Consider the following 27,311-nt stretch of genomic DNA (forward strand, 5'->3'; position numbering starts at 1 on the left):
AGACCCACTGCTTAAAAATAAGTCTTCCTGGAAAAATAATTAGGTTGAGAAGAAGGGGGTAACCCTATCCAACACAAATCCCATTGCTAATCATGGGGTTTCATAAACTGAATAGAGAAAAATGAATATGCAAATATTCAATATTAAAGATACAAAAGAAAAACAGCACCTATAATATAAAAGACAAAGAAAAATATTTGGTGTATATATATATATATATATATATATATATATATATATATATATATAATTTACCAAGTATTTTATATATATTTTTTCAGAGGGAATAATAATGGGACCTGAGGCAAAAACACTCTTTCTTGCCATCATTTGGAGATATTATGTACTTTAAAAGGCTGGATTCCTCCCAAAAGAGTAAGAAGAAAGATGCTTAGATAAGATGCCTTTTATGTTCTCCTCCAATCGAAAGAATCTATTCCATACTTCTAATAATAACTCAATAAACTGGATTCCCCTGTACATTAGATTGTCCTACTGGTTTCAAAGTATGTCACTTACTTCCCACAAGTGCATCAACAGCTGAGATCACAAAATGGATACTTCATATGGAAAGGCTCCTGTATCAAAAGCAAAGTAACATAGACCAACCCAGTTACAGAGCACCTGCTAAGTTCAAAGCCCTATGCGGAGTGTACAGCATTCAATAAAACAATCTCTCCAGCTACAAGGATTACACAATCAAGTAAGGGAGATTAGACTGTATGCAAATAATTGCAAAACAGGGAATGGTACCACCAAATAATTGTAATGCGCTGGAGATAAAGTCATTAGGAGAGACAAAATAATATTCTTACAAAGCCATTCATCGCCGAGCACCTGTGATGTGTCAGGCACTGTGCTAGGCTCTGAGAATTCAAAGATAAATGAAAATAGCCAACTCTGATTAAGTAGTTATAATGGGTCAGGCAATGTGTTAAGTTCTTTTACACTCTATCTCCTTTACTCCTCACAACACAGCTCTAAAATAGGTAATATCGTGATCCTTGTTTTACAGAAGTCAAGGTTTAGGAAGTTAAATAATTTACCCAAGGTCTCGAGATAAGAGAATAGGACAGCTGGGGTTAGAACTCACACTGCCTAGCTTCAGAGGCCACCTTCAGAGGTTAAGCATTATGTCCTGAACTGCCACAAAATCCCCACCACACTCCAGCTCAGTGAAGGACACAGAGAAGAGTAACATGGCGATTCTAACAGGGGTTTGAAAATGCTCCAGTAGGAGGGGGAAGTGCGAACCACCTGAGAGAGCATCAAGAAGAACGCATCACAGTGGAGGTGACAAGTGAAATGAGCCTTCAAGGCTGAGAGATGAAAGAAGAACTGCATGCGTGGACAGGTGGGTAAGGGCATTCTCTGTGGAGGGAACAGCATGTACAAAGTTACAAGAGCATGGTAGTATATGGTATGTGGGGTCCTGTGAGTCATTTCGTGTGGCTGAGGGCTGAGTGGGGAAGGGGTGGCAGAGGAGATGAGATGAGTAAGGTACAAGAGCCAAAAGACAGGTGGTCCCCAGGCCATGCAAAGCTAAGTCAAAGGATTCTAAATATTTTAGAAAGTTAACCCTGTAGCAGAGTGGGCAGTTGAAAGGGGAATCAGACTGAAGGCAGGGATGGCGCTGAAGAGGCTACTCTCTGGATGAAAGATATGAAATAGGATAGCAGCAGTGGCCTTCAAAAGGAGACTGATGAAAGGGAGATTTCAGAGGGAAACAAGAGAGGACCGGGGTCAGCTGATCAGTGACAGAGGGTAATGGTGGCTCTCTTACTTGTTTAAATATAAACAAAAATATATAATTTAGTGACTTAACATTTAGATGTAACTCAAATAATGAGCCAATGTGGACCAGGCCCAGCATGGTAATATAGTCCAAGAAAAGGCTGGGCAACCAACAGCAATTGAAAACTCTGTCTCACCTTAGCTCCCTGAAGAAACTCTAAAGGTGATCCAATTTATGCTCCACATCTCCACTTCTCACAAAAATGCCTTTCCTCTCTTTTTCAAGTCTTGTCAGTCTCGCATTTCCTCACCATCAGCGCTAAGACATCTCTCTCCCTCTCTCTATCCTCCTCCCAGCTCTTTCCAGCCCTTCTCCCTTTTCTGCATCCCCCAAAGCCTGAGAATCTTACTGAAAAACTCAGAAGAATCCTTAGAGGATGGAGCGGGGTGGCGGGGGAGTGGAATGAGCAAAGACAAATTTTTGTTCAGCAGGCAGGGTGTGGGGAAAAGGACAAAGCTGGGAACACACATTAATAATATTATCCCCATTACATATCAGTAAGAACCAAAGCTTCAATTAATAAAGCTGACTGTAAAAGCCAACTAGACCAGAATTGAAAAACAGCTTTATTTTTGAAATTCAAACACAAATGTCAAAATAAATGCTCTGATAATCATCAGAGAAATGCAAACCAAAACCACAATGAGACATCACCTCATACCTGTCAGAATGGCTATCATCAAAAAAGTCTACAAATAACAAATGTTGGCGAGGATGCAGAGAAAGGGGAACCCTTGTACACTGCTGGTGGGAGTGTAAATTGGAGCAGCCACTATGGAAGAAATTAAGGAGGTTCCTCAAAAAACTAAAAACTAAAAATAGAACTATCACATGATCCAGAAATTCCACTCCTGGGTATGTATCTGAAAAAAAACAAAAACACTAATTCAAAAAGATACATGCACCCCAATGTTAACAGTAGAATTATTTACAATAGCCAAAATATGGAAGCAATCCAAGTGTTTATCAACATATGAATGGATAAAGAAGATGTGATATATACAGACACACAATGGAATACTACTCAGCCATAATGTTGCCATTTGCAACAATGTGGATAGACCTAGAGGGTATTAGGCTTAGTGAAGTAAGTCAAAAAAAAGACAAATACTGTATGTTATCACTGATATGTGGAATCTAAAAAATAAAATGAATTAATATCACAAACAGACTCACAGATATAGAGAACAAACTACTGGTTACCAGTGGGGGGGGGAGGGGCAAGATAAGGGTAGGTTTTAAGAGATACAAACACTTATCTATAAAATAAATAAGCAACTAGGATATATTATATAGCACAGGGAAATATAGCCATTGTTTATTTTATAATAACTTGAAATGGCAATTCAATCTATAAAAGTATTGAATCCCTATGTTATATACCTGAAACTAATACAATATTATAAATCAACTATATTTCAATAAAAAGTTTAAAATAAAAAAATAAATAAATGCCCTGAAACACCAGATGAAAAAAATCAACAAGTAGAACCAGAGATAGAATAAAATACACTCAAAAACAGATTTTATATTTTAGGCTAAAAAGGAGGGAAACAACAGAGTAGACTATGAAGGAAGTAAAATTTTGATTAAACATAAAAGGGCCTACATGAAGTTTCTAGAACCTAGTTGACAATGGTGTAAAATCTTTGAGTTTAGAATAATCGGAATGTAAATACAATTGTAGTAGTCTATTACTGACTGCTATTAGTTCAGAATAGTGAAAAAGTAAAACAATAATAAATGTAGTTATTTATCACCTTTCCCCTAAAAGATCATTAAGTGAATTTGCTAAAATAGAAGACACATGACAAACTCTCTTATTAAACAATAGAAGACTTTTTAAACTACCTTAATACCCACAGAATAAATGGAACACTGGGGAACAACTGGAAAGAGCAATGCATTGATAGCTTAATGGCTACGTTTTAGAATTCACTGGTCTCAATGGTGGCATCTCCAAATGGATTCTTCTGGAACATGGCAGAATTTGTGCCAAAGAAAAATGCAAGAATTCTGCAGCACAGGTGATGACTGGGATAGTCCGAGCTTACGCTTCACTTCCCCTAGGAACACCGTCCTCCCTACCCCACGTAAGAAAATAAGCCAGGCCTTAAGCAAAGGAGGAAAGTTAATTCTTCAGGACTACATGCGATGAGCTGGGCACTTGATGTGCATTGTCCATCTGATGCTCACGGCAATTCTAAGATAGGTTTGTTACTCTTACTTGACAGATGAGGGAATTAAGACCAAGAGAGGTTAAAAACATAGCCCAGATGAAATAGGTAATAAATGGTAAATCCAGGTTTTGAACCCATCTGTCTGACTGAAACCCTTGCTCTCTCCCCTACACCAGAGAGCCTCCTATTACAGGGGTGTTGCAGGAGGACCATGTTCCCAAGGGATACCCCAACCAATGTACACAGAGTTCATTCAAACAATGCTCCATTTGGGGAGACATACATACCCTGGGTTCAATCCTACAGGTAAAGGGAAAGGAAAAGACCCTGGCAATAATGATGATGATGATGATGATGACAATTCTACTTTCCTAAGAAGAGAAGTCAGCAATTGCAAGGCCTGGGACAGAGGAAGACAAAGTAGGCAAAGGGAAGAAAGTTAAATAGGGCACACTTGATGGAAGACGAATAAAAATGCATGAAAGGAAAGAGAGTGAGGATGAAGAGACAGACGAAGTCCAATAAGAGAGAAAAAGAAATAGAGAAAGAGGTCAAAAGAATGGAAGGGGAAAGATTAAGGAGGTTGAGAGATGGGATATAAGAAAAGGAAATGGGACAACACTGAAAAAAGAATGGAGATAAGTATTTCTGCCCCCCTTTCAATAATGTGGAATTCATGCCCTCCCTGCCACCTCCCCATTTCTGATGTCCTAGAATGAACAGCCATGCGCCCTCAATTATTTGTACCTCTGATAAAAGGTTTATGATAATGACATGTGTCCCTGATGAATCCTCTTTATTAAAAGAACTATTACCACACTAAACACCACAATGAATTTCATACTCAGAATAGGTATTTAAATAGAGGAGCATAATTAAAATAAGTAGAAGGATATGAACAATTCTAACATGTTTAAATTTAGAAATTAACAATGCTAAATGTTTTTAAACCTCTGAAGGGAGTTAGGAGAGCAATTTATTTGAAAAAAATAAAAACCAGCATGTTTAAAAATAAAGGAATATCAATCCAGAGAATGAAAAACAATTATAAAAGTAACGCAGAAATCTGCCATGGTGAATTATTACATGTGAATTGGCTGCACTTTCTTTATATACATACACAGCATAAAGCTGTGTCTCAAATCTTAAATCCCAAACAGTGAGCCAGACTCCAGAGAAGACACACTATAAGATTCCATTTATATGAAGTTCAAGAATAGGCAAAACTATAGTGATGCAAGCCAGAGCCATGGAGGAGGGCTGAATGGAAGGGGGCATTAGGGAACTGTCTAGGGTGGAAGAGATGTTCTATATGGTGTCTGGGGTGTGGTTACCTGTGTATACATTTGTTAGAACGCATGGGACTGTATGCTTAAAATGGGTACATTTTATCATATGCAAGTTATACCTCAGTAAAGTTGATTAAAATAAAGACTCAAACAACAAAATCCTAGAGGAATACAGTTTTCTGTGTCCTGATTGTGGTGGTGGTTACATGAATCCGTACCTGTGATAAAATTTCACAGAACTATAAACTAAAGGGGAAATATGAGTGCATGTAAAAACTGGTGAAATTCAATTAAGGTCTGCAAGTTTAGTATTATACTAATGTCAATTTCCTGGTTTTGATAATGTACTATAATTGTATAAGATGCTGTTGTTGGGGAAAGCTGGGAAAAGAGACACAGGAACTGTCTTGTGCCATTTTTGTGATTTCCTGTAAGTACAAAATTATTTCAAAAATATTTTTTTAAAAAAGAACATAGATTATATAGTCAGTATTTGTACCATCACCCACCATCAGTGTTAAAAAAGGGTGAGCTTACTATAGGGTAGAATCCTGAAAATACAAAATTCAGGAAGGTAAATAATCTTTTAAATGTTTCCAATAAACCTGCGGCTGGTCTGAATTCAGAGAGGGAAGTAGTTTTTAATAAATAAACATTACTGTATAGATTAAAAATTCAGATCAAAATATAAATCAGCCTAAAATATAAGTCAACAAATCAAACAGTAACTATCAGTTCCTAATTTGTGATCTAAAATGTTATACATGACAAAGATTTTTGTGTTCAAAAAAAAAAAATCAGTATGTACAAAGAATAGCCATGTGAAGAGGCAGCAAGAGGGCGGCCATCTGCAACCCCAGGAGAGAGGCCTTAAGAGAAACCAACCCTGCCAGCACCGCGATCTTGGACTTCTAACACCCAGAACTATGAGAAAATAAATTTCTGTGGTTCAAGGCACCCAGTCTATGGTATTTTGTTATGGCAGTCCTAGACTAATATATTAAACTGTAATTTATATGCCATAAACTCACCTCTTGTCAGTATACGGTTCAATGACTTTTCATAAATTTATAGACCTGTGTGATCATCACCACAATCCAGTTTAGAACACTTCTATCACCCCCAAAACATTCCCTCTCCCACTGCCAACCCCAGGCAACTACTGATCTGCTTTCTCTGATATATTTGCCTTTCTTAGAATTTCAGATAGATGGAATCATACAATATGAAGCCTTCTGTGTCTGCTTTCTTTTACTTAGTATGTTTCTGAGGTTTATCCGTATTGTACTATATACCAGTAGTTTCTTTTTATTGGCAAATAGTTTCCATTGTATGGCTATAATCATTCACATACAAGTTTTTGTGTGAACATATGTTTTAATTTCTCTTAGAAATATACGTAGGAGTGGAATTAACTGAGTCATGTGTTAGCATATATTTAACTATTTAAGAAACTCCCAAACTGACTTCCAAAATGGCAGTACCATTTTACATTCCTTCCAGGAATATATAGAAGTTTCAGTTTCTTAACATCCTTGTCAGCACTTGGTATTGTCAGTCTTTTTAAGTTATAGCCATTCTAATGGGTGTGTAGTGGTATCTACTCAGGTTTAAGCTCAAAAAGACAATTTTAACTTTGGGCTAATGAGAATAAGCCACAGGCCTACTTATTGATAAAAAGTATAACCCTGAGGGGAGGGTCTTAAAATTTTGCCTGGTAACCACACTCTAGGTTTTAGAAGAGAGGGGAGGAAGAACTCTCTCTTCTTCAGTCAGAGACTCATTTATGAACCTCATTCTTTTTATTCCAAAAACATTTATTCCAGATTTGGGAGTTTTTATTAAACGCCTTCTGAATTTCAAAAGATTAAAGAAAGCCATAATGCATGATGAAATTAGAAACTTTATCAGTTTAACATAAATTTAAAGAAGGTAATTTTGTGTTTTAGAAATAGATGCAGAATATACAGTTGAGAATTTGGGGTATGACATGTTTGATTTCAGGCAAGCCTTTTGTTTTGTTTTGTTTTGTTTTTTGCGGTACGCGGGCCTCTCACCGCTGTGGCCTCTCCCGCTGCGGAGCACAGGCTCCGGACGCGCAGGCTCAGCGGCCATGGCTCACGGGCCCAGCCGCTCCGCGGCATGTGGGATCCTCCCGGACCGGGGCACGAACCGGCGTCCCCCGCATCGGCAGGCGGACTCTCAAACACTGCGCCACAGGGCAGCCCCAGGCAAGCCTTTTGATTTCATCTTTAAAGCTCAGTAGCTAAAGATTATGTAACTGTGACCTAAAACATGGGACTTAAATGGCAATGTATTACAAGCACATTGTGTTATAATTATACATATCGGTGTCTTTTATGAAATGATTCTAACAGGTTTCAGATAATCTGACAGTCACATAAACCTATGGAAATTTTTCATTTGACCTTTTGGGTATGGTTTAAAGGTATAGTATCTGACACATTTTCTAGTTATTTTTAAATTTTTAATTGTATTTTATTTTTATATACGCTGATTATATTTTGTAACATTCCTAATTGGCTTTAGGCAAAACTTCAAGGATCTGTAGTCATGTATTGTTCTTTGCCAATTCAAAATTCTAGCCTACTTGATCGCTCCTTGATCCCCTGTGGGAAAACTAAAAATTTTGGCTGGTATTGGGTAAGGAGAAAAGCAGCCCCTGACATGCAGGAGCCAGCCTGGCACTATCAGCTGGCCTTGGTGCTGCTACAGGCTGGTCTGGCAGCCACAGCAAAGCCTTGGTGTTCTCCCACTGAACATGAACACTTCCAGAAAATACCATCCTCAGACAAGGCTGCTCTGTGACCACAGTGGATCAAGACCAAAAAAACAGACCACTCCATAGCTACATCTAAACACAGACAGAACATAAACGTTGTCCAAGCCACAAAATGCCAAATATCCTCCTGTCCTAGCTCATGCGAGTGACGGCTGCTTATCTCCCAATTACAGATGTAGCCTCACTCTAGTCTGCTGTCCCCATAAATGAGATTTATTAAGATACACAGTCATAAAAAATGGGCAGAAGAACTGAATAGACATTTTTCCAAAGAGGAATGTAGATGGCCAACAGGCACATGAAAAGATGCTCAACGTCACTAATCATCAGGGTAATGCAAAACCACAATAAGACATCAACTCAAATCTATCAGAATGGCTACTATCACAAAGACAACAAATAACAAGTGTTGGTGAGGGTGTGGAGAAAAGGGAACCCTCGTATACTTTTGGTGGGAATGTAAACTGGTGCAGCCACTGTGGAAATAGTATGGAGGGTTCTCAAAAACTAAAAACAGAACTACCATAGGACCCAGCAATTCCACTCCTGAATATGTATCTGAAAAAAACCCAAAACCACTAATTCGAAAAGTTACATGCACCCCAATGTTCACAGTGGCATTATTTACAATTGCCAAGCTATGGAAGCAACCTAAGTGTCCATCAGCAAATAAATGGATAAAGAAGAAGTGGTGTGTACACGTACACACACACACACACACGCACACACACACACGCACACAATGTAATACTACTCAGCCATAAAAAAGAATAAAAATTTTTGCCATTTGCAGCAACATGGATGAACTTGGAGGGCATTATGCTAAGTAAGGTAAGTCAGACAGAGAAAGACAAACACTGTATGATATCACTTATAGGTGGAATCTAAAAAACACAATAAACTAGAGACTATTACAAAAAAGAAGCAGACTCACAGATATAGAGAACAAACTAGTGGTTACCAGTGGGGAGAGGGAAGGGGGGAGGGGCACTGGGAGTAGGGGACTAAGAGGCACAAACTATTAGGTATAAAATAAGTTGCCAGAATATATTGTACAACATAGGGAATATAGCCAATATTTTATAATAACTGTAAATGGATGGAATACCTTTAAAAATTGTGACTCACTCTATTGTACACCTGTAACTTACATAATATTGTACAGCAACTATACTTCAATTTTTAAAAAAAGATACACAGTCATAGAAGTACCCCCGCTTCCTGAGAGCACCCAATCCAGAGCAAGGCCTCACTTCCTTCGATCCTCTCCAAAATTACCTAACACAAGCCCAAATCTTATGGTAAGTCTTTTCTAACACCTGCTTACTTAGACATCCCACAGTTACTCAGGGTATATGTTTTCCCTCACTGCAAGGAATAATAAACCAACTTGTTCAATTAAAAAAATACATCAAGGTGACCCAAGAGATCAAATTATACTTTAAATTTTTGTTTTCGTATTGTTCAAAGCATAGAGATCCAAACAGTACTAAATAATCAGCTCATCATAAACTCAATGTCAATGAATGCAGTTATTAAAATTCTAATTCTGTGGTCAGTAGTTTTGATTATAATTATTATGTATACAGTAGATGGAAAAAATGAAATATTTCTAAATGCATGCATAATACCCCATAGGATCAACCTTTATCCTGCCACTTACAACTATAATAGAGTCATTTGCAAATCAGCCAACAAATTAGGCTAACTAGGAGCCATCGACAAATGAAGAGAAATGAGTGTATAATTGTAGAGTCTATGTAAATGATGCTTAACATCCAGATAAAAGTCATTAAAAAACATTCAGTCATTTGAGTATTTCTAACTAGTCTGACTTTTTTATAAAAGCAGGTAACGATAGCAACGGCGGCACATTATAAACTACCAAGTGCCCAACTTCAATCAACAATGAAGCAGTAGGTGCCTGATGTAATTAGAAAGAGCCCCAGGCCAGGAGATTCAGGGTCTGGGCTCAGTTCTAGGATGAATTTCCCTGTAGTCGTAGACTACATGCCACAGACTGAGACTCAAGACTTAGGCAGAGACTGCTAGAGGTAAAGGGGTATTAGCAACCAGCTAGCCAAGCCCCACGTCAGGGTCAAGGAAAACTCAGGCTCAGACGCATAAAGTGAATAAGCCACCATCAGAACCCTGCCCCTGCCCCACTTCTTGCCAATGATTCCTCATTTATAAAATGAGAACAATCATCCACGTTTGCTTCTTCCTGATAGAGGTGCTGGGATGATGACTGGAACTAACTGGTTGAATGAATGTGTGCTTGCTTGTATTTAAATGAATTCAACGAAATAACTAGTCTTCGGGCAGTAGGTGCAGTATCAGGCAAAATTATGTTTGGCTATTTGCATAAATCCTCCCACTGCCGAGGGTTTTAAGCAAGTTAGGACTGTGTTTCTCAATGGGAGCGGTACTGGCATTTTAGGCAGAATACTCTGCCCGGTGGGGGGTTGCCCTCCCCACGGTGCAGGATGTAAAATACAAGGCTGACCCCCAGCTACTCAAATAGCAGCAGCACCTCTGGGTCAGGTCTGGCCCTAGGGCGAGGCAATTTAAAACATCAAAACTAATGCCAGAAATCCATAATGAACAAAATACCACCATGTTAAACAAATATGGAATCAGTGCTACTGACTTTTCTTTTTGCCTCAGGCTCCAGTATGGCTCAGCATGGCAGTTACTGATCCTGTCTTTATTATAACATGCTGGCATTTTATTCAACCTGAATTTTTTGCATTAATTTTTAAGAGATTTCATTAAAATATTATCCGGCGCGTTACTGAGTTTTGGGGTGCCCCTTAAATTCTGTACCCAAGACAAGTGCCTCACTTGCTTTATCCTAGTCCAGTGCTGCTTCCCGTCATTGCGACAACTTAAAACACCTCCACACATTTCTAGACGCCTCCCTGGGTTGAGAACCTCTGAAATAGGGGCTGATTTTTCTCATTTAACAAGCAGTCCGGAGAGACACAGCCCAGGCCTGAAACAGTGGCTGCATGATGCCATCGGGGCCCTAGATTCCCTGCATCTCTGCTGCAGTCACAAGATGGCTGATGTGCCCCCAAGGAATTATGTCCTAGTTCCAGAGAGGAAAACAAGGCAGGGCGAAGGGCAGGAAAAACATACCAGCTGAGCCTGACTCCTTTAATTAGAAAAATACCTTTCCCAGGAGCCCCACCCAATAAACCTTAACTCACATATCATTGGCTAGAAGTGAGCCAAGTGGCCAGCCCTAGCTGCAGGGAGCCTGGGGGAGGTGAACACCTGTAAGTGGGCACGTCTCCAGCCTGAATAAAACTAGTGTTCTCTCCATGAGAATGAAGGGGAGAGTGAAGAAAAGATAAATAGCTAGAAATGTCTGCCATGAGGGCCAGGCAGGATGATAAATGCTGGGTCTTCTGCGTGACTGCAAATAGCATCTTTTCTGCTTGTAATTTGATGGTCTGCCTGAGCAGAGCATTTTGATGGTCACTTTTAGAATTATGGATAGAAACTGGAACATTGTCTTAGGTTGGGCTCCACAGAAGCAGAACCTAAAACAGGGATTTAGGTGCGTGTGATTTATTAAGGGCGTACTCTTGGGAGAAACCTGTAAGGGAGTGAGGGGAACAGCCAAAGGAAGAGAAATGATCCAAGCGAGGATGCATTCTCACATGAAGCTTTGCCAAGGCTTAATGCCACAAGGGGCTACGAGCCTACATCACAACACAGAGTTGTCTCACCTTAAAGAAGCTCAGCCTTTTACCCTTGACAAATCAGTCAGCCATTTGCTACCCGGTCCTGTGATGAGGGGGCCAGTGTAACCTCCCAGGTTACCTCTCTGGGTGATGCAATGCCCATTGGCCAAGAGCAACACTCCACGGAGGGTTACAGGTGTGAGTTGTTTGCCAAAGCACTTGCTACAGCTGTTGGGGAGGGGTGCCCCACCCCTATCATGGGTCTGGGTGGGCACCAAGAGCATCTACCGCAAATATTAATTTTGATGCACTTTCCAAAGAACTGCCTTTATTTCTACTTTGTATTGTTTGAGAATGGAACCCTAGGTATATTGTTACGATTAAAAGCTGTTGGAAAAACTGGCAACGAGTTGAAAGTGTCTCATTTTCAAGAAAAATGATTAACAGGTGTTGACTTGTTTTGTTGAACCACAAATGCAGAAAGTGCTTTATAATTTGCTCTGGGTATTAACCAGGATCCAATCTGAAGTTCACAGTCTCATCAGAGCACGTAAATATTTCATAGTCTTAGTGTCTCATTTAAAGCTCAATGAATATTTAATTGAAGTTGACCAACAAAATAACTGAAAGAATTATGTCGCATTTAGTTAGGCCTGAAATGAGCAAGCTCTTCATTTTCTCAAGTAGTTTAAAGCTAAAATTATTCCAACTTCATGAAATATTCTACATAATTTTATAAGTAATTAAAGGGCTATAAAATAGGCTCGAAAGGCACATATTAAATACTGAGAAAAACATGAAATAAAATGAATTTTCAACTTTAAATGCAAGAGAATAGTTTAATATATGGTGGCCTACATTATTCAGTGGTGGATTACGCTATTGTCAATACCCTCTTTTTGACACAAGAAGTAAAAATAGAATCTTTTGTTTGACCCTTGAAAATTAAATATTCTAGAGTGATGATGTGCAAACACCTAAAAGATTGATGTTAACAGGAAGTCATGCATGATCTACCCAAGTCAGTCAGCCCAGAGATTGCTTCTGAACTCTGGGTCCAGCACTAAGCCAGGTACTGAAAATAATCAAAAAAAAAGAAAAATATTGGTCCACGTTCAAAGTAGAGAGGGTTTCCGAGGAAAGAAGCTTTCCCGTGGTCTGTTAGGTCTCCATAAGTGTCAGAATGGGGCTTCAAAAGAAATATGTGCTCTAATTGATTGACCCTAACTCAGATGACATGGGATATGTCACTTCTACCAAATTTGAAGACATTTTAATTGGAATCAAAGTATTGCCAACCAATCCATGCTAAGGCTGCTAAAAACTTCCTGGTAAACTTAGCATACTACAGTTTGAATTCTTTAGTCCTGAGTTATTTTTTAATTACAGGACCTAAATAATCTAATAACAAGTTCTTTTTTGGAGAACAGACCATGGGGCCGTGATACAAGGTTGTGTAATAAACAGAGCATATCCATATAGCTGCCTCGTGGAAAATAACTGGTCACCTTGGGTTTTTTCCCTTTGATCTTAGTCTCTTTTTAAGATACTCAAAAGGATCGCCTTCTACAACTGTCAATATGCCAGTATACGTGCATGTGTTATGTATACAAACACATATCACTAAAAAGTTCAGACTCTTCTCTAATAACAGCACCTCTTTCCTTCACTTCTACAATTCATGCCATGTCACCCTATGGTCCTCAGGGATGAGGAACCATAGTTAATATGGAGAAGAGAAGAGAAGGCATTTTCCCATTGTATTCAATGGCACATTCAGAATCAAACAAAAGTCTTTAGTTAATGGCAATCACTAAGCAAAAGTGGCAGTCTGACCAGACTCTTAGTCTGTAGAAGGACATTATCCTGTCCAGGGCAGGAGATGAGAGAAAGGTTGATAACGTTAGCCAAGAAAGGTGATGAACATTAAGCATTCTGCAGCCAATGTACCTAGTCAGAAACAGGAGCAGGGATAATTTTTCTTTGTTTAGGGTACTTTTGTTCTAGAATGTGTCATTTCAGATGAACATTTACATTTACATTGAGGACTCTTATTTTCTCACATCTACTTAATATTTAGTACATGTAACATTTTAAGACTGCATTTCTCCCAGTGTCATGTGACTTACCCTGTTTATCAAAAGCCACCCAGGATGGTGAATCAGTTCCCATTCCTTTAGGAAATACACTATGTTTTGGCTTTATCTTTTGTCCGAGAAGCAGTTCTCCTACCTGTTCCTGGTTTATCTTCACTCCCCAGCATCCTAACATTGTTGCAAAAGCCCCAATGTTGAGATTTGTGGAATTTCTCTTTTCCCATCTGTGAACACAAGAGACAACATAAAATGGCCAAAGTTACTCTTTGTGACTTTCCTTATTTGTTTGAAAAGGTAAACACATTTCCCATCATTTATTTTCCCATTACAAAATGCAAATGAGAGTGGCAAATAATTATGATCAATCTTCATCATAAAGTTGTGTCTCATTTTAAATTCAATTCATTTTAACAAATTCAAAACCTTGAAAAGCAGTAAGAATAAACCCAATGCTCCATGCTACTTTAAAACATTTAAAAATTATTACTGTAAGTGAACATTTAGGACATTAGCTTGCTAATTGGTCTATTCTACTTACTTGCCAAGAATGTAAACAGGAAAAAAAAAAACTCCTCTACTTCAGAGTAAAAATGTAACAGTTTTCCCACAGAAGTCTAAATATTATTTTCATCAAAACAGAGAATATAATCTTTTCCTCATTAAAGTAAATGTCACAGGAAATTCGTCAGAGCTGACATTCTCCTCCTAATTGTAGAACCTTGCTCTCCCTCTTCTCCACTCCCCTCCCATCTTTTCTGAGGATCTGGGCAGAGAGGGCAAAGCCTAGATAATGCTACCAAGGACTGGCAAAATGTGGGCCAACACCAACATGCAGGCACTGCTAGTAGGAAAGTAAAACAGAAAAATCCCTCTGAGGAAAGATATGGCAATACCTAGCAAAGTGAAAGGTGTATATGCCCTGAGGCCTAGCAAGTCCACTCCTAAATTTTTTTTTTTGCGGTATGTGGGCCTCTCACTGCTCTGGCCTCTCCCGTTGCTGAGCACAGGCTCCGGACGTGCAGGCTCAGAGGCCATGGCTCACGGGCCCAGCCGCTCCGCGGCATGTGGGATCTTCCCGGACCGGGGCACGAACCCGTGTCCCCTGCATCGGCAGGCGGACTCTCAACCACTGTGCCACCAGGAAAGCCTTTAAATATCTTTTGCACCGTGCATGAGGAGCTATAGATCAGATTATTTGTTACAGCAGTGTTGGTAAGAGTGAAAAATAGGAAACAATCTAAATGTCCATCAATAGCAAAAAAGATACCTCAATTAATATTAATACAGAGGTCTAAAATTATATGCATCGATACGGACAAATCTCAAAAAAATGTCAAGCAAAAATAGGTAGTAGAAAGGCACACAAAATTTGATCATTTCACTTACATAAAGTCTGAAAACATTCAAAAATACAGTATTATTTATGGATAATATAAGCATGGAAATAAGCAGCATATTCAAGTTAATATAATATCCAAGGTAATATATATGATACAATAAAGATCGTATATATTTATTATGATATATGATATTTGTTGTATCATATGCATATCATATCATGAACATCCATGTACACCACAGCCCTGTATAAAATATAAAACATTTCAGATACAATTAAAGCACTCTCTTATCCCAAGCTCCTGATTTCGATATCTGTCTGTTTCTGTTTTGTAAATAAGTTCATTTGTATCTTTTTTAAATTAAATTCCACATATGAGTGATATATGATACTTGTAGATGAACATACAAATACTACTATATATAAGATAGATAACCAACAAGGACCTACTGTATAAATAGCACAGGGAACTCTACTCAATATTCTGTGATAACCTATATGAGGAAAGAATCTGAATCACTTTGCTGTATACCTGAAACTAACACAACATTGTAAATCAACTACACTCCAATGAAATTAAAATATTAAAAAAAGAAACAAATAAAGCCCTCTCTCAGAGTTCACGCCCCTTGCCTCCCTCTCCAGAGGTAACCAGTATCCTGAATTTGCTTCTTGAACTTTATACTTTGCCAGGATTATATACGCCAGAGCGATAGCCTCCTGCAAAGCATGACGCATTGGCAGGAATTCTGAAAGGACGTTTGAAAATACTTTGTTTCAAGGCAACCTATGAAATGAGGTAAAATATTTGCAAATAATATATCTGATAACGAGTTAATATCCAAAATATATAAAGAACTCATACAACTCAATGGCAAAAAAAAAGTGTGATTAAAAAATGGACAGAGGATCTGAATACACGTTTTTCCAAAGAAGACATACAAATGGCCAACAGGTACATGAAAAGATGCTCAACATCACTAGTCATCAGGGAAATGCAAAGCAAACCCACAATGAGATATCACCACATACCTGTTGGGATGGTTACTGTCAAAAAGATAAGAAATAACAAGTGTTGGCAAGGATGTGGAGAAAAGGGAATCCTTGTGCACTGTTGGTGGGAATATAAATTGGTGTGTATGGAAGTTCTTTAAACAATTAAAAATAGAACTACCATATGACTCAGCAATTCCACTTCTGGGTATTTATCCAAAGAAAACGGAAACACTAATTTGAAATGATATGTGCACCACACGTCCACCTGCAGCATTCTTTACAATAGCCAAAACACAGAAACAACCTAAGTGGCCACTGACAATGAATGAATAAAGAAAATGTGGTGTATATATGTATATACAATGGATATTATTCAGCCATAAAAAAATGAAATCCTGCCACAACATGGACGGACCTCGAGGGCATTATGCTAAGTGAAATAAGACAGACAGAAAAAGACAAATATCATATGATCTCACTTACATGTGGAATCTTACCAAAAAAATCAAATTAAAAAATTCCAGAAAGCAAGCTCATAGATACAGAGAACAGACTGGTGGTTGTCAGAGGTGGAGGGTGGGGAGTGGGCAAAATGGGTGAAGGGGATCAAAAGGTACAAACTTCCAGTTATAAAATAAGTAAGTCCTCGGGATGTAATGCACAGCATGGTGACTACAGGTAATAATTACTGTATATTTGAAAGTGGCTAAGAGAGTAAATCTGAAAAGTTCTCATCACCAGAAAATAAAAACTTGTAACTATGTGTGGTGGTGGACCTAACTAGACTTACTGTGATCATTTTGCAATATATACAACTATCAAATCATTACATTGCATACCTGCAACTCATATAATGTTACATGTCAATTACACCTCAACAAAACTAAAAATTAAATACTCAATATTAAGAGGAAAAGACAAGACCTCCTTTCCTCTTATAGTGAAGACAGCCTGGAAGAATGGGGAAGAGCCTGAGCAGCCTTGCCCAGGAGAGCCGGGGCCACTACAGCTGCCCTGGGCAGAGGAACAGCCCAGCTCGAAGGCTGTGGGAGGAAAGCTAGAGGCAGCGGTTAGGACGGTGACCTGCAGCCTGGCTCTGTCCCACAGAGAATCCATTGCCACAACCTCCACCACCACCCCACTCCCCCGACACACACACACACACACACACACACACACGCGCACACTCAGTTTACCACAAGTCAGTCCCACATCACCACAGCAAAGCAACAGTCGGGTTGGTTAAAATGAATGGAGGAATAACATAGAATTTTACAATGTTCCCCCTTTTAAAGCAAGTAATTTCAGGTAATCACAAACTCACCTCGGGTCAAACCAACAAATGTTTGTTACTATATTTACTATATTCCTAGCTTTGTGCCAGTCATGCTACTTAAAATTATGTTTTAGCTCCATACAGTTTTTTTTTTTTGGCTGCGTTGAGTCTTCGTTGCTGCACGTGGGCTTTCTCTAGTTGCAGTGAGTGGGGGCTACTCTTCTTTGTGGTGCGGTGTGGTGCACAGGCTTCTCATGGCGATGGCTTCTCTTGTGGAGTACAGGCTCTAGAGTGCAGGCTCAGTAGTTGTGGCACGTGGGCTCAGTAGTTGTGGCACGTGGGCTCAGTCATTGTGGCTCACGGGCTCTAGAGCACAGGCTCAGTAGTTGTGGTGCACGGGCTTAGTTGCTCCACAGCATGTGGGATCTTCCCGGACCAGGGCTCGAACCCGTGTCCCCTGCATTGGCAGGCAGATTCTTAAGAACTGCGCCACCAGGGAAGTCCCCAGATATGCTACTATAAAACAAGCATAAAACTCCACCCCTGCCTTGAAGAGGAAACCCACTCTCTTACTGATGAGCCAAGATTTAGATATATATAAAACAACTAGGAAGCAGTACAGCTACCATTTTCGACCAGTTACTATGACCTAGACCCTTTACTAAGGGCTTTATATACATTACCTGATTTTACCATCACAAATCTATTTGATATGCATTATCACTGCCATTTTACCAATGAGGAAACCAAGGCAGAGACAAGTAGGCTAGCACACCCACGGTTATATGGTAACTAGTGGAGCCTGCACCTGAATCTAAGCTCATTGACCCTAAGCTCTGGTAAGTTTATCTACCTAGAGCCATAAACTGATGGGCTGGAGTAGTAGTGTTGAGGTCCTGCAGGTAGTTGGATACTGCCTTGGGCCTGGAGGAATGGGATGAATTAGACAGGAGAGGAGGGAAATAGGAACCCTAATGTTTTGCTGATGGGAGAGTTAACTGCCATTCTGGAAAGCAATGTGGTACTACTTGGCAAAACTAAGGATGTGTATTCCCTATGATTCACGAATCCCACTCCTGGATATGTATCTCAGAGAAATTCTCACAGTAGCCAGTAAATGGACATATATGAGAATGTGCAATGGTATTGGGTTGGCCAAAAATTTCGTTCAGGTTTTTCTGTAACATTGTGGAAAAACCCAAATGAACTTTTTGGCCAACCCAATATTTTGGGAAAGTTGGAGGCAGGCAAGCTAGATATTCATGTGGAGGAAATGGATAAGAAAATATGGTTTAGGGGCTTATGGGAAGATGGAGGAAGAGTAAGACGCGGAGATCACCTTCCTCCCCACAGATACACCAGAAATACATCTACACGTGGAACAACTAACTCCTACAGAACACCTACTGAATGCTGGCAGAAGACCTCAGACCTCCCAAAAGGCAAGAAACTCCCCACGTACCTGGGTAGGGCAAAAGAAAAAAGAATAAACAGAGACAAAAGGATAGGCACGGGACCTGCACCAGTGGGAGGGAGCTGTGAAGGAGGAAAAGTGTCCACACACTGGGAAGCCCCTTCGCGGGTGGAGACTGCGGGTGGCGGAGGCGGGAAGCTTCGGAGCTGCAGAGGAGAGCACAGCAACAGGGGTGCGGAGGGCAAAGCGGAGAGATTCCCGCACAGAGGATCGGTGCCGACCCGCACTCACCAGCCCGAGAGGCTTGTCTGCTCACCTGCCGGGGCGGGCGGGGCTGGAAGCTGGGGCTTGGGATTCGGTTGGAGCGCCTGGAGAGGACTGGGGCTGGCGGCGTGAACACAGCCTCCAGGGGGTTAGTGCACCGCGGCTGGCTGAGAGGGAGTCCGGGGAAGGGTCTAGAGCTGCCGAAGAGGGAAGAGACTTTTTCTTCCCTCTTGGTTTCCTGGTGCACATGGGGAGGGGATTGAGGGCGCTGCTAGGAGGAGCTCCAGAGACGGGCGCAAGCTGTGGCTAAAAGCGCGGACCCCAGAGACGGGCATGGGATGCTAGGCCTGTTGCTGCCGCCTCCAAGAGGACAGTGTGCAAGCACGGGTCACTGTCCACAGCCCCCTTCCGGGGAGCCTGTGCAGCCCGCCACTGCCAGGGTCCCGGGATCCAAGGACAACTTCCCCGGGAGAATGCACAGCGCGTCTCAGGCTGGTGCAACATCATGCCGACCTCTGCCGCTGCAGGCCCACCCTGAACTCCGTGCCCCTCCCTCCCCCCCGGGCTGAGTGAGCCAGAGCCCCCAAAGCAGCTGCTCCTTTAACCCCGTACTGTCTGAGCGAAGAACAGACGCCCTCCGGCGACCTACATGCAAAGCGGGGCCAAATCCAAAGCTGAGCCCCGGGAGCTGTGCGAACAAAGGAGAAAGGGAAATCTCTCCCAGCAGCCTCAGAAGCAGCGGGTTAGAGCTCCACAATCAACTTGAGGTACCCTGCATCTGTGGAATACATGAATAGACAACGAATCATCTCAAATTGAGGAGGTGGACTCTGAGAGCAAGATTTATGATTTTTTCCCCTTTTCCTCTTTTTGTGAGTGTGTATACGTATGCTTCTGTGTATGCATCCCAAAACCTATGGGAGGCAGCAAAAGCAGTTCTAAGAGGGAAGTTTATAGCAATACAAGCCCACCTTAAGAAACAGGAAACATCTCGAATAAACAAACAAACCTTGCACCTAAAGCAATTAGAGAAAGAAGAACAAAAATACCCCAAAGTTAGCAGAAGGAAAGAAATCATAAAAATCAGATCAGAAATAAATGAAAAAGAAATAAAGGAAACGATAGCAAAGATCAATAAAACTAAAAGCTGGTTCTTTGAGAAGATAAACAAAACAAAATTGATAAACCATTAGCCAGACTCATCAAGAAAAAAAAGGAGAAGACTCAAATCAATAGAATTAGAAATGAAAAAGGAGAAGTAACAACTGACACTGCACAAATACAAAAGATCATGAGAGATTACTACAAGCAACTCTATGCCACTAAAATGGACAACCTGGAAGAAATGGACAAATTCTTAGAAATGCACAACCTGCCAAGACTGAATCAGGAAGAAATAGAAAATATAAACAGACCAATCACAAGCACTGAAATTGAAAATGTGATTAAAAATCTTCCAACAAACGAAAGCCCAGGACCAGATGGCTTCACAGGTGCATTCTATCAAACATTTAGAGAAGAGCTAACACGTATCCTTCTCAAACTCTTCCAAAATATAGCAGAGGGAGGAACACTCCCAAACTCATTCTATAAGGCCACCATCACCTTGATACCAAAACCAGACAAGGATGTCACAAAGAAAGAAAACTACAGGCCAATATCACTGATGAACATAGATGCAAAAATCCTCAACAAACTACTAGCAAACAGAATCCAACAGCACATTAAAAGGATCATACACCATGATCAAGTGGGGTTATTCCAGGAATGCAAGGATTCTTCAATATATGCAAATCAATCAACGTGATACACCAGATTAACAAATTGAAGGAGAAAAACCATATGATCATCTCAATAGATGCAGAGAAAGCTTTTGACAAAATTCAACACCCATTTATGATAAAAACCCTGCAGAAAGTAGGCATAGAGGGAACTTTCCTCAACATAATAAAGGCCATATGTGACAAACCCACAGCGAACATCATCCTCAATGGTGAAAAACTGAAAGCATTTCCACTAAGATCAGGACCAAGACAAGGTTGCCCACTATCACCGCTCTTATTCAACATAGTTCTGGAAGTTTTAGCCACAGCAATCAGAGAAGAAAAGAAAATAAAAGGAATCCAAACCGGAAAAGAAGAAGTAAAGCCGTCACTGTTTGCAGATGACATGATACCATACATACAGAATCCTAAAGATGCTACCAGAAAACTACTAGAGCTAATCAATGAATTTGGCAAAGTAGCAGGATAGAAAATTAATGCACAGAAATCTCTTGCATTCCTATACACTAATGATGAAAAATCTGAAAGTGAAATCAAGAAAACACTCCCATTTACCATTGCAACAAAAAGAATAAAATATCTAGGAATAAACCTACCTAAGGAGACAAAAGACCTGTATGCAGAAAATTATAAGACACTGATGAAAGAAATTAAAGATGATACAAATAGATGGAGAGATATACCATGTTCTTGGATTGGAAGAATCAACATTGTGAAAACGATTCTACTACCCAAAGCAATCTACAGATTCAATGCAATCCCTATCAAACTACCACTGGCATTTTTCAGAGAACTAGAACAAAAAATTTCACAATTTGTATGGAAACACAGAAGACCCCGAATAGCCAAAGCAATCTTGAGAACGAAAAATGGAGCTGGAGGAATCAGGCTCCCTGACTTCAGACTATATTACAAAGCTACAGTAATCAAGACAGTATGGTAGTGGCACAAAAACAGAAAGATAGATCAATGGAACAGGATAGAAAGCCTAGAGATAAACCCACGCATATATGGTCACCTTATCTTTGATAAAGGAGGCAGGAATGTACAGTGGAGAAAGGACAGCCTCTTCAATAAGTGGTGCTCGGAAAACTGGACAGGTACACGTAAAAGTATGAGATTAGATCACTCCCTAACACCATACACAAAAATAAGCTCAAAATGGATTAAAGACCTAAATGTAAGGCCAGAAACTATCAAACTCTTAGAGGAAAACATAGGCAGAACACTCTGACATAAATCACAGCAAGATCCTTTTTGACCCACCTCCTAGAGAAATGGAAATAAAAACAAAAATAAACAAATGGGACCTAATGAAACTTCAAAGCTTTTGCACAGCAAAGGAAACCATAACCAAGACCAAAAGACAACCCTCAGAATGGGAGAAAATATTTGCAAATGAAGCAACTGACAAAGGATTATTTTCCAAAATTTATAAGCAGCTCATGCAGCTCAATAACAAAAAAACACATGAAAGAATGCTCAACATCATTAATCATTAGGGAAATGCAAATCAAAACTACAATGAAATATCATCTCACACCAGTCAGAATGGCCATCATCAAAAAATCTAGAAACAATAAATGCTGGAGAGGGTGTGGAGAAAAGGGAACACTCCTGCACTGCTGGTGGGAATGTGAATTGGTACAGCCACTGTGGAGAACAGTATGGAGGTTCCTTAAAAAACTACAAAAAGAACCACCATATGACCCAGCAATCCCACTACTGGGCATATACCCTGAGAAAACTATAATGCAAAAGGAATCATGTACCAAAATGTTCATTGCAGCTCTATTTACAATAGCCCGGAGATGGAAACAACCTAAGTGTCCATCATCGGACGAACGGATAAAGAAGATGTGGCACATATATACAATGGAATATTACTCAGCCATAAAAAGAAACGAAATTGAGCTGTTTGTAATGAGGTGGATAGACCTAAAGTCTGTCATACAGAGTGAAGTAAGTCAGAAAGAGAGAGACAAATATCGAATGCTAACACATATATATGGAATTTAAGGGGAAAATATGTCATGAAGAACCTAGGGGTAAGACAGGAATAAGGATACAGACCCACTAGAGAATGAACTTGAGGATATGGGGAGCGGGAAGGGTAAGATGTAACAAAGCAAGAGAGAAGCATGGACATATATACACTACGAAACGTAAGGTAGATAGCTAGTGGGAAGCAGCCGCATAGCACAGGGAGATCAGCTTGGTGCTTTGTGACCGCCTGGAGGGGTGGGATAGGGAGGGTGGGAGGGAGGGAGACGCAAGAGGGAAGAGATATGGGAATATATGTATATGTATAGCTGATTCACTTTGTTATAAAGCAGAAACTAACACACCATTGTAAAGCAATTATACTCCAATAAAGATGTAAAAAAAATACATATATATATATGGTTTAATGGATAAGTACTCTATGGTGGATTTTCACTTCACTTCACTTCATTGCTTTGAAGCAATAAACCAGATGTATTAGCTTAGGCTGCCGTAACAAAATATCATAGACTAGGAGGCTGAAACAACAGAAACTGATTTCTCACAGTTCAAGATAAAGGTGCTGGCCAGGCCAATTCAGTTGCCCAGTGAGGGTTCTATTCTTGGTTTGCAGACTGCCAATTTCTCACTGTGTCCTCACAGGGCAGTGAGAGAGAGAGCAAGCTCTCTGGTGTCTTTTTCATAAGGGCATGAATTTCATCATGGAAGCCCCACTGTCATGACCTCATCTAAACCTAATGACCTCCTAAGGTCCCATCTCCAAATACCATCACGCTGCAGGGTTAGGGCTTCTATATATGGATTTGGGGAGGACATATAGCACCAGATGTACATATAGCAAAACAGATCCTTAAAACATATCATTGGGTGAAAAATGGTATCTGTAGCATACAATAACATTTATACATCTTTTAAGAACAAAAAATAATGCTACATATTTTTTAAGAACACATGCAGATTCAAGAATGCGCATCAAAGACATCTGTATGGAAGCCTGTATAAAGTGGAAAGGGAATGAGACTAGGGGTTGGGAATGATGAGGAACAAAAATACATAAAATAAGAGAGAGACCTTGCACAGATCAATGATGATATTGGGCCATAAATGGAGGAATATAATTAATTCACCTCTTCGCACCTCGCATTAAAAAAATGATGGATTTGAACGAGAGGTGAGAAGTAGGCAGACGAGGCAAGCTGCTAGTGCAGCTGAGCAGGCACAAGGTGAGAAAGGCCTGCACAAGTGTGAAGACAATGGGAATGGGAAGGAAGGGACATCCTATAGGACAAGGACATGCAAACTATTATTGAGGAAGGGCAAGTTTGATTGTTTCTTTTCCCAAATCATTTCAGACCCACACTTTTATAAAATACAATAAAATTCATTATAAAAAACTGAAACAAAGACATAAAAACTTACAAGCCCACTAAATCACACCCTTGGATATCATGGCAAGGTCATATTGCTATATAAGTTTCTAAAGACTCCCAATGTCACAAACAAACACCATACTTGGAGTAGCACTGCTACAGTAGACAGCAGGTAAAGAAACCAACATCTGTGATTGGATGTGTTAAGAAAGGAAGAATGGGCTTCCCTGGTGGTGCAGTGGTTGAGAGTCTGCCTGCCGATGCAGGGGACATGGGTTCGTGCCCCGGTCCGGGAAGATCCCACATGCCGCGGAGCGGCTGGGCCCGTGAGCCATGGCCACGGAGCCTGTGCGTCTGGAGCCTGTGCTCCGCAATGGGAGAGGCCACAACAGTGAGAGGCCCGTGTACCGCAAAAAAAAAAAAGAAAGGAAGAATGGTGGGAAGTGACTTGCAAGTTTCATGCCAACCTCACTTCCACTTTGGAAGGGGTAGGGAGGAGAGCAGAAAAAGCAATAAGGGGGACGAAGTACTTCTTGCACCTGGCTCCTTAGCCTATATATTGCTACAGCTCCCAAGCATGGCCATAACAGCACTGGCTGAATTTCTCACTTCTGAAATTTCTGAAACTAAAACAGTGGACTGAACTTGAAGAGCCCTCAGCAAGGCTGGCCTTCCCTTTCCTGGTCACCCTCACAGCAGCAAGGGAAAGAGAAGGGACTGGAAGAAGTAAAGGGATTCTCCCCCACCAACCATACACATACACAACTGCTCTGAACTCTTGTCAGTACATTTTTGTCCAGCTAGTGACAATGACTAAGTACTCCGTACAATGGGGCCTTTTTCTTTAAACATAAGATCTATCAATGCTATGAAAATTGAAGAGAAACCACAATGTGTAAAATTCAGAAGGTAGTTCAATCAAGTTCCTGCTAAAGTGATGAGCAATTTCTCTATGCAGAGTATTAGCTGGATACTTGTTAAATATTTCCAATTCTTTTGCTAAATAAAATCAAATCAGCCAGACCAAATTCTTAAATATTTTTTAACATGAAAAGAACTATTACTAAATCCTTCCCAAAACTCTTGGTTTGTGTAACACATTCAAAGCCCCAAAATCAACAATACACATATGCTTCTTTAAAGTTCAGTAATGTCAATTTCTATTGTTATTCTCACCAGCATAGCATACAAAATTCCATTTCTAACTTGAAATTTCAATTCAAAATTCTATACCTCAGAAACTAATTGCTTGAGGATTTGTTTGGTATGATGTAAAAGCCCATAGGGCACCTGTTTCAAATGTTTGCCCCTCCCAATACACACACACACACACACACACACACACACACACACACACACACACGAGATTTGCCATTATAATCTCTTAGGATCACATGTCACCCTGCCCTTTGCCCTAGTAACTGTGAAATGGTGCTCAGTCTCAGTCCAAAGAAATTAGGCAAATGTCTTAGCAAATGATAAAATCAGGAACATACTATCCACAGATACAGTGTTCCTTGCTATCTCAACTCCTTGGGTCCCATCCCACTTACGGCACCACTACTGGAAAGGCAGCAGCCAAATCCGGACTCTCCTTGATGTTTCACATCAAATTAATAGCTGGTACCACCATCCCTTCCTTGTTGCTAAAGATTGGAAGAGCAATTTTATCACATGACTGGATTGATTAATAAATAATCAGTAAGTTGCCAGGGTGACTACAGAAACCGTAAAGCTAACCCAAACTGAGAAGCAGGTTATAGTCATCAGTATCAGGAGTTGTTTATCCATTTATAATCTCTCTTTTAGAGCTTCAGCACATCAGAGTCTCTTTGTTTCTATCTAGACTGCGACCAAAGCCCAGATGCTTGACAACCACATGACAAAGGCAAGAAGAATAAGGTGCTTGGTAAGAACTGATAGCTCATTAGGGCCACCATTAGCTAGAAGCCTACCTTTGCAGATGTGAATATCATTATCATAGCCATAAAAGCTGACATGTGTAGCAGTGCGCTAAGTACTTGAGAAGCACTAAATTCTTTTAATTTTCAGAGCAAATCTCTGAGTATGCTTTATCATTATCCCCATTTTATAGATGGGGATACTCAGGAACAGAGTTTACATAATTTGTCCAAGATCAGTCAACTACTATAGTGAATCCAGGATGAAAACTCAGTGCCTGAGCCCTTAGGCATTAGGCCTTGCATTGTCTGAGCTCTCTTAGAGAAAAGGAATAGATCTCCTCTTGTTTAAGTCATCAGGGTAGAATTACCACTTTTGCTTTTGACAAACATAATAATGAGAATGACCACCATGACATGGAAGAGAGGAAACAGATCAGATAATTGGACCTGGGCTCAATCCCTTAAGAGCAGAACAGGTATTAGAGAGTACTGTAGATACCCTTTTATAGTCACCAGAAGTTACTAAAAATTTGGGGCCTGAAGAAAGCCAGTTAATATTTAATATTTTACTATATATTAACAACACTTACTTTTCTAACTACTTTTTGCGGCTTATGGAAATTATGAATTATCTAAAACTATCACTCTTAGATATTCCTGCCTGATCAGGTTTGAGACTAGTTTGCTTCTGCTCCATCAATAGGTTTTTTTCTCTCCCTTCATAGCATATTTATTTCAGAAATTCATTTTCTCTTTTCTTCTTTTCTGTACTCTTATAGAGAAAAAGAAGTCATTCAGCAAATACCATGAACCTCCCAGAGAAAATAACAACAAAATTGCCTTGGGTAGAGCTTAGGACCATAAGAGCATGAAACCTATCATTACTTATTAATAAAGCTAAATCACTCAAAAAGAAACCCTAAATGTAAAAATAAAAAGTCATGTCAAAGAAAACTTCCAACATTTTTAAGCTAATTTTCCTCTCTTTCCAAACCTAACTTGAAAAAATTTTGTGCCCATGAATCTTAGCCATTCAAGTCAATATAACAAGATTGGTCTTATATACATAATAATGTATTTAAATCAGTAGAGTAGGGGGCTTCCC

The 27,311-nt window shown here is 40.0% G+C and overlaps 1 protein-coding gene across 1 annotated transcript in view; it reads right to left on the reverse strand.

The window, feature by feature from the left end:
- EFHC2 (EF-hand domain containing 2) overlaps positions 1-27,311 on the reverse strand; it is a 203,591-nt gene that overhangs the window by 142,897 nt on the left and 33,383 nt on the right. The window contains 2 exon segments of the mRNA XM_032619729.1: positions 13,885-13,988; positions 13,990-14,079. Of these exon segments, the coding sequence (XP_032475620.1) occupies positions 13,885-13,988; positions 13,990-14,079 (194 nt within the window).

Source organism: Phocoena sinus, chromosome X (assembly GCF_008692025.1).
Source record: "Phocoena sinus isolate mPhoSin1 chromosome X, mPhoSin1.pri, whole genome shotgun sequence".
Lineage (NCBI taxonomy): Eukaryota > Metazoa > Chordata > Mammalia > Artiodactyla > Phocoenidae > Phocoena > Phocoena sinus.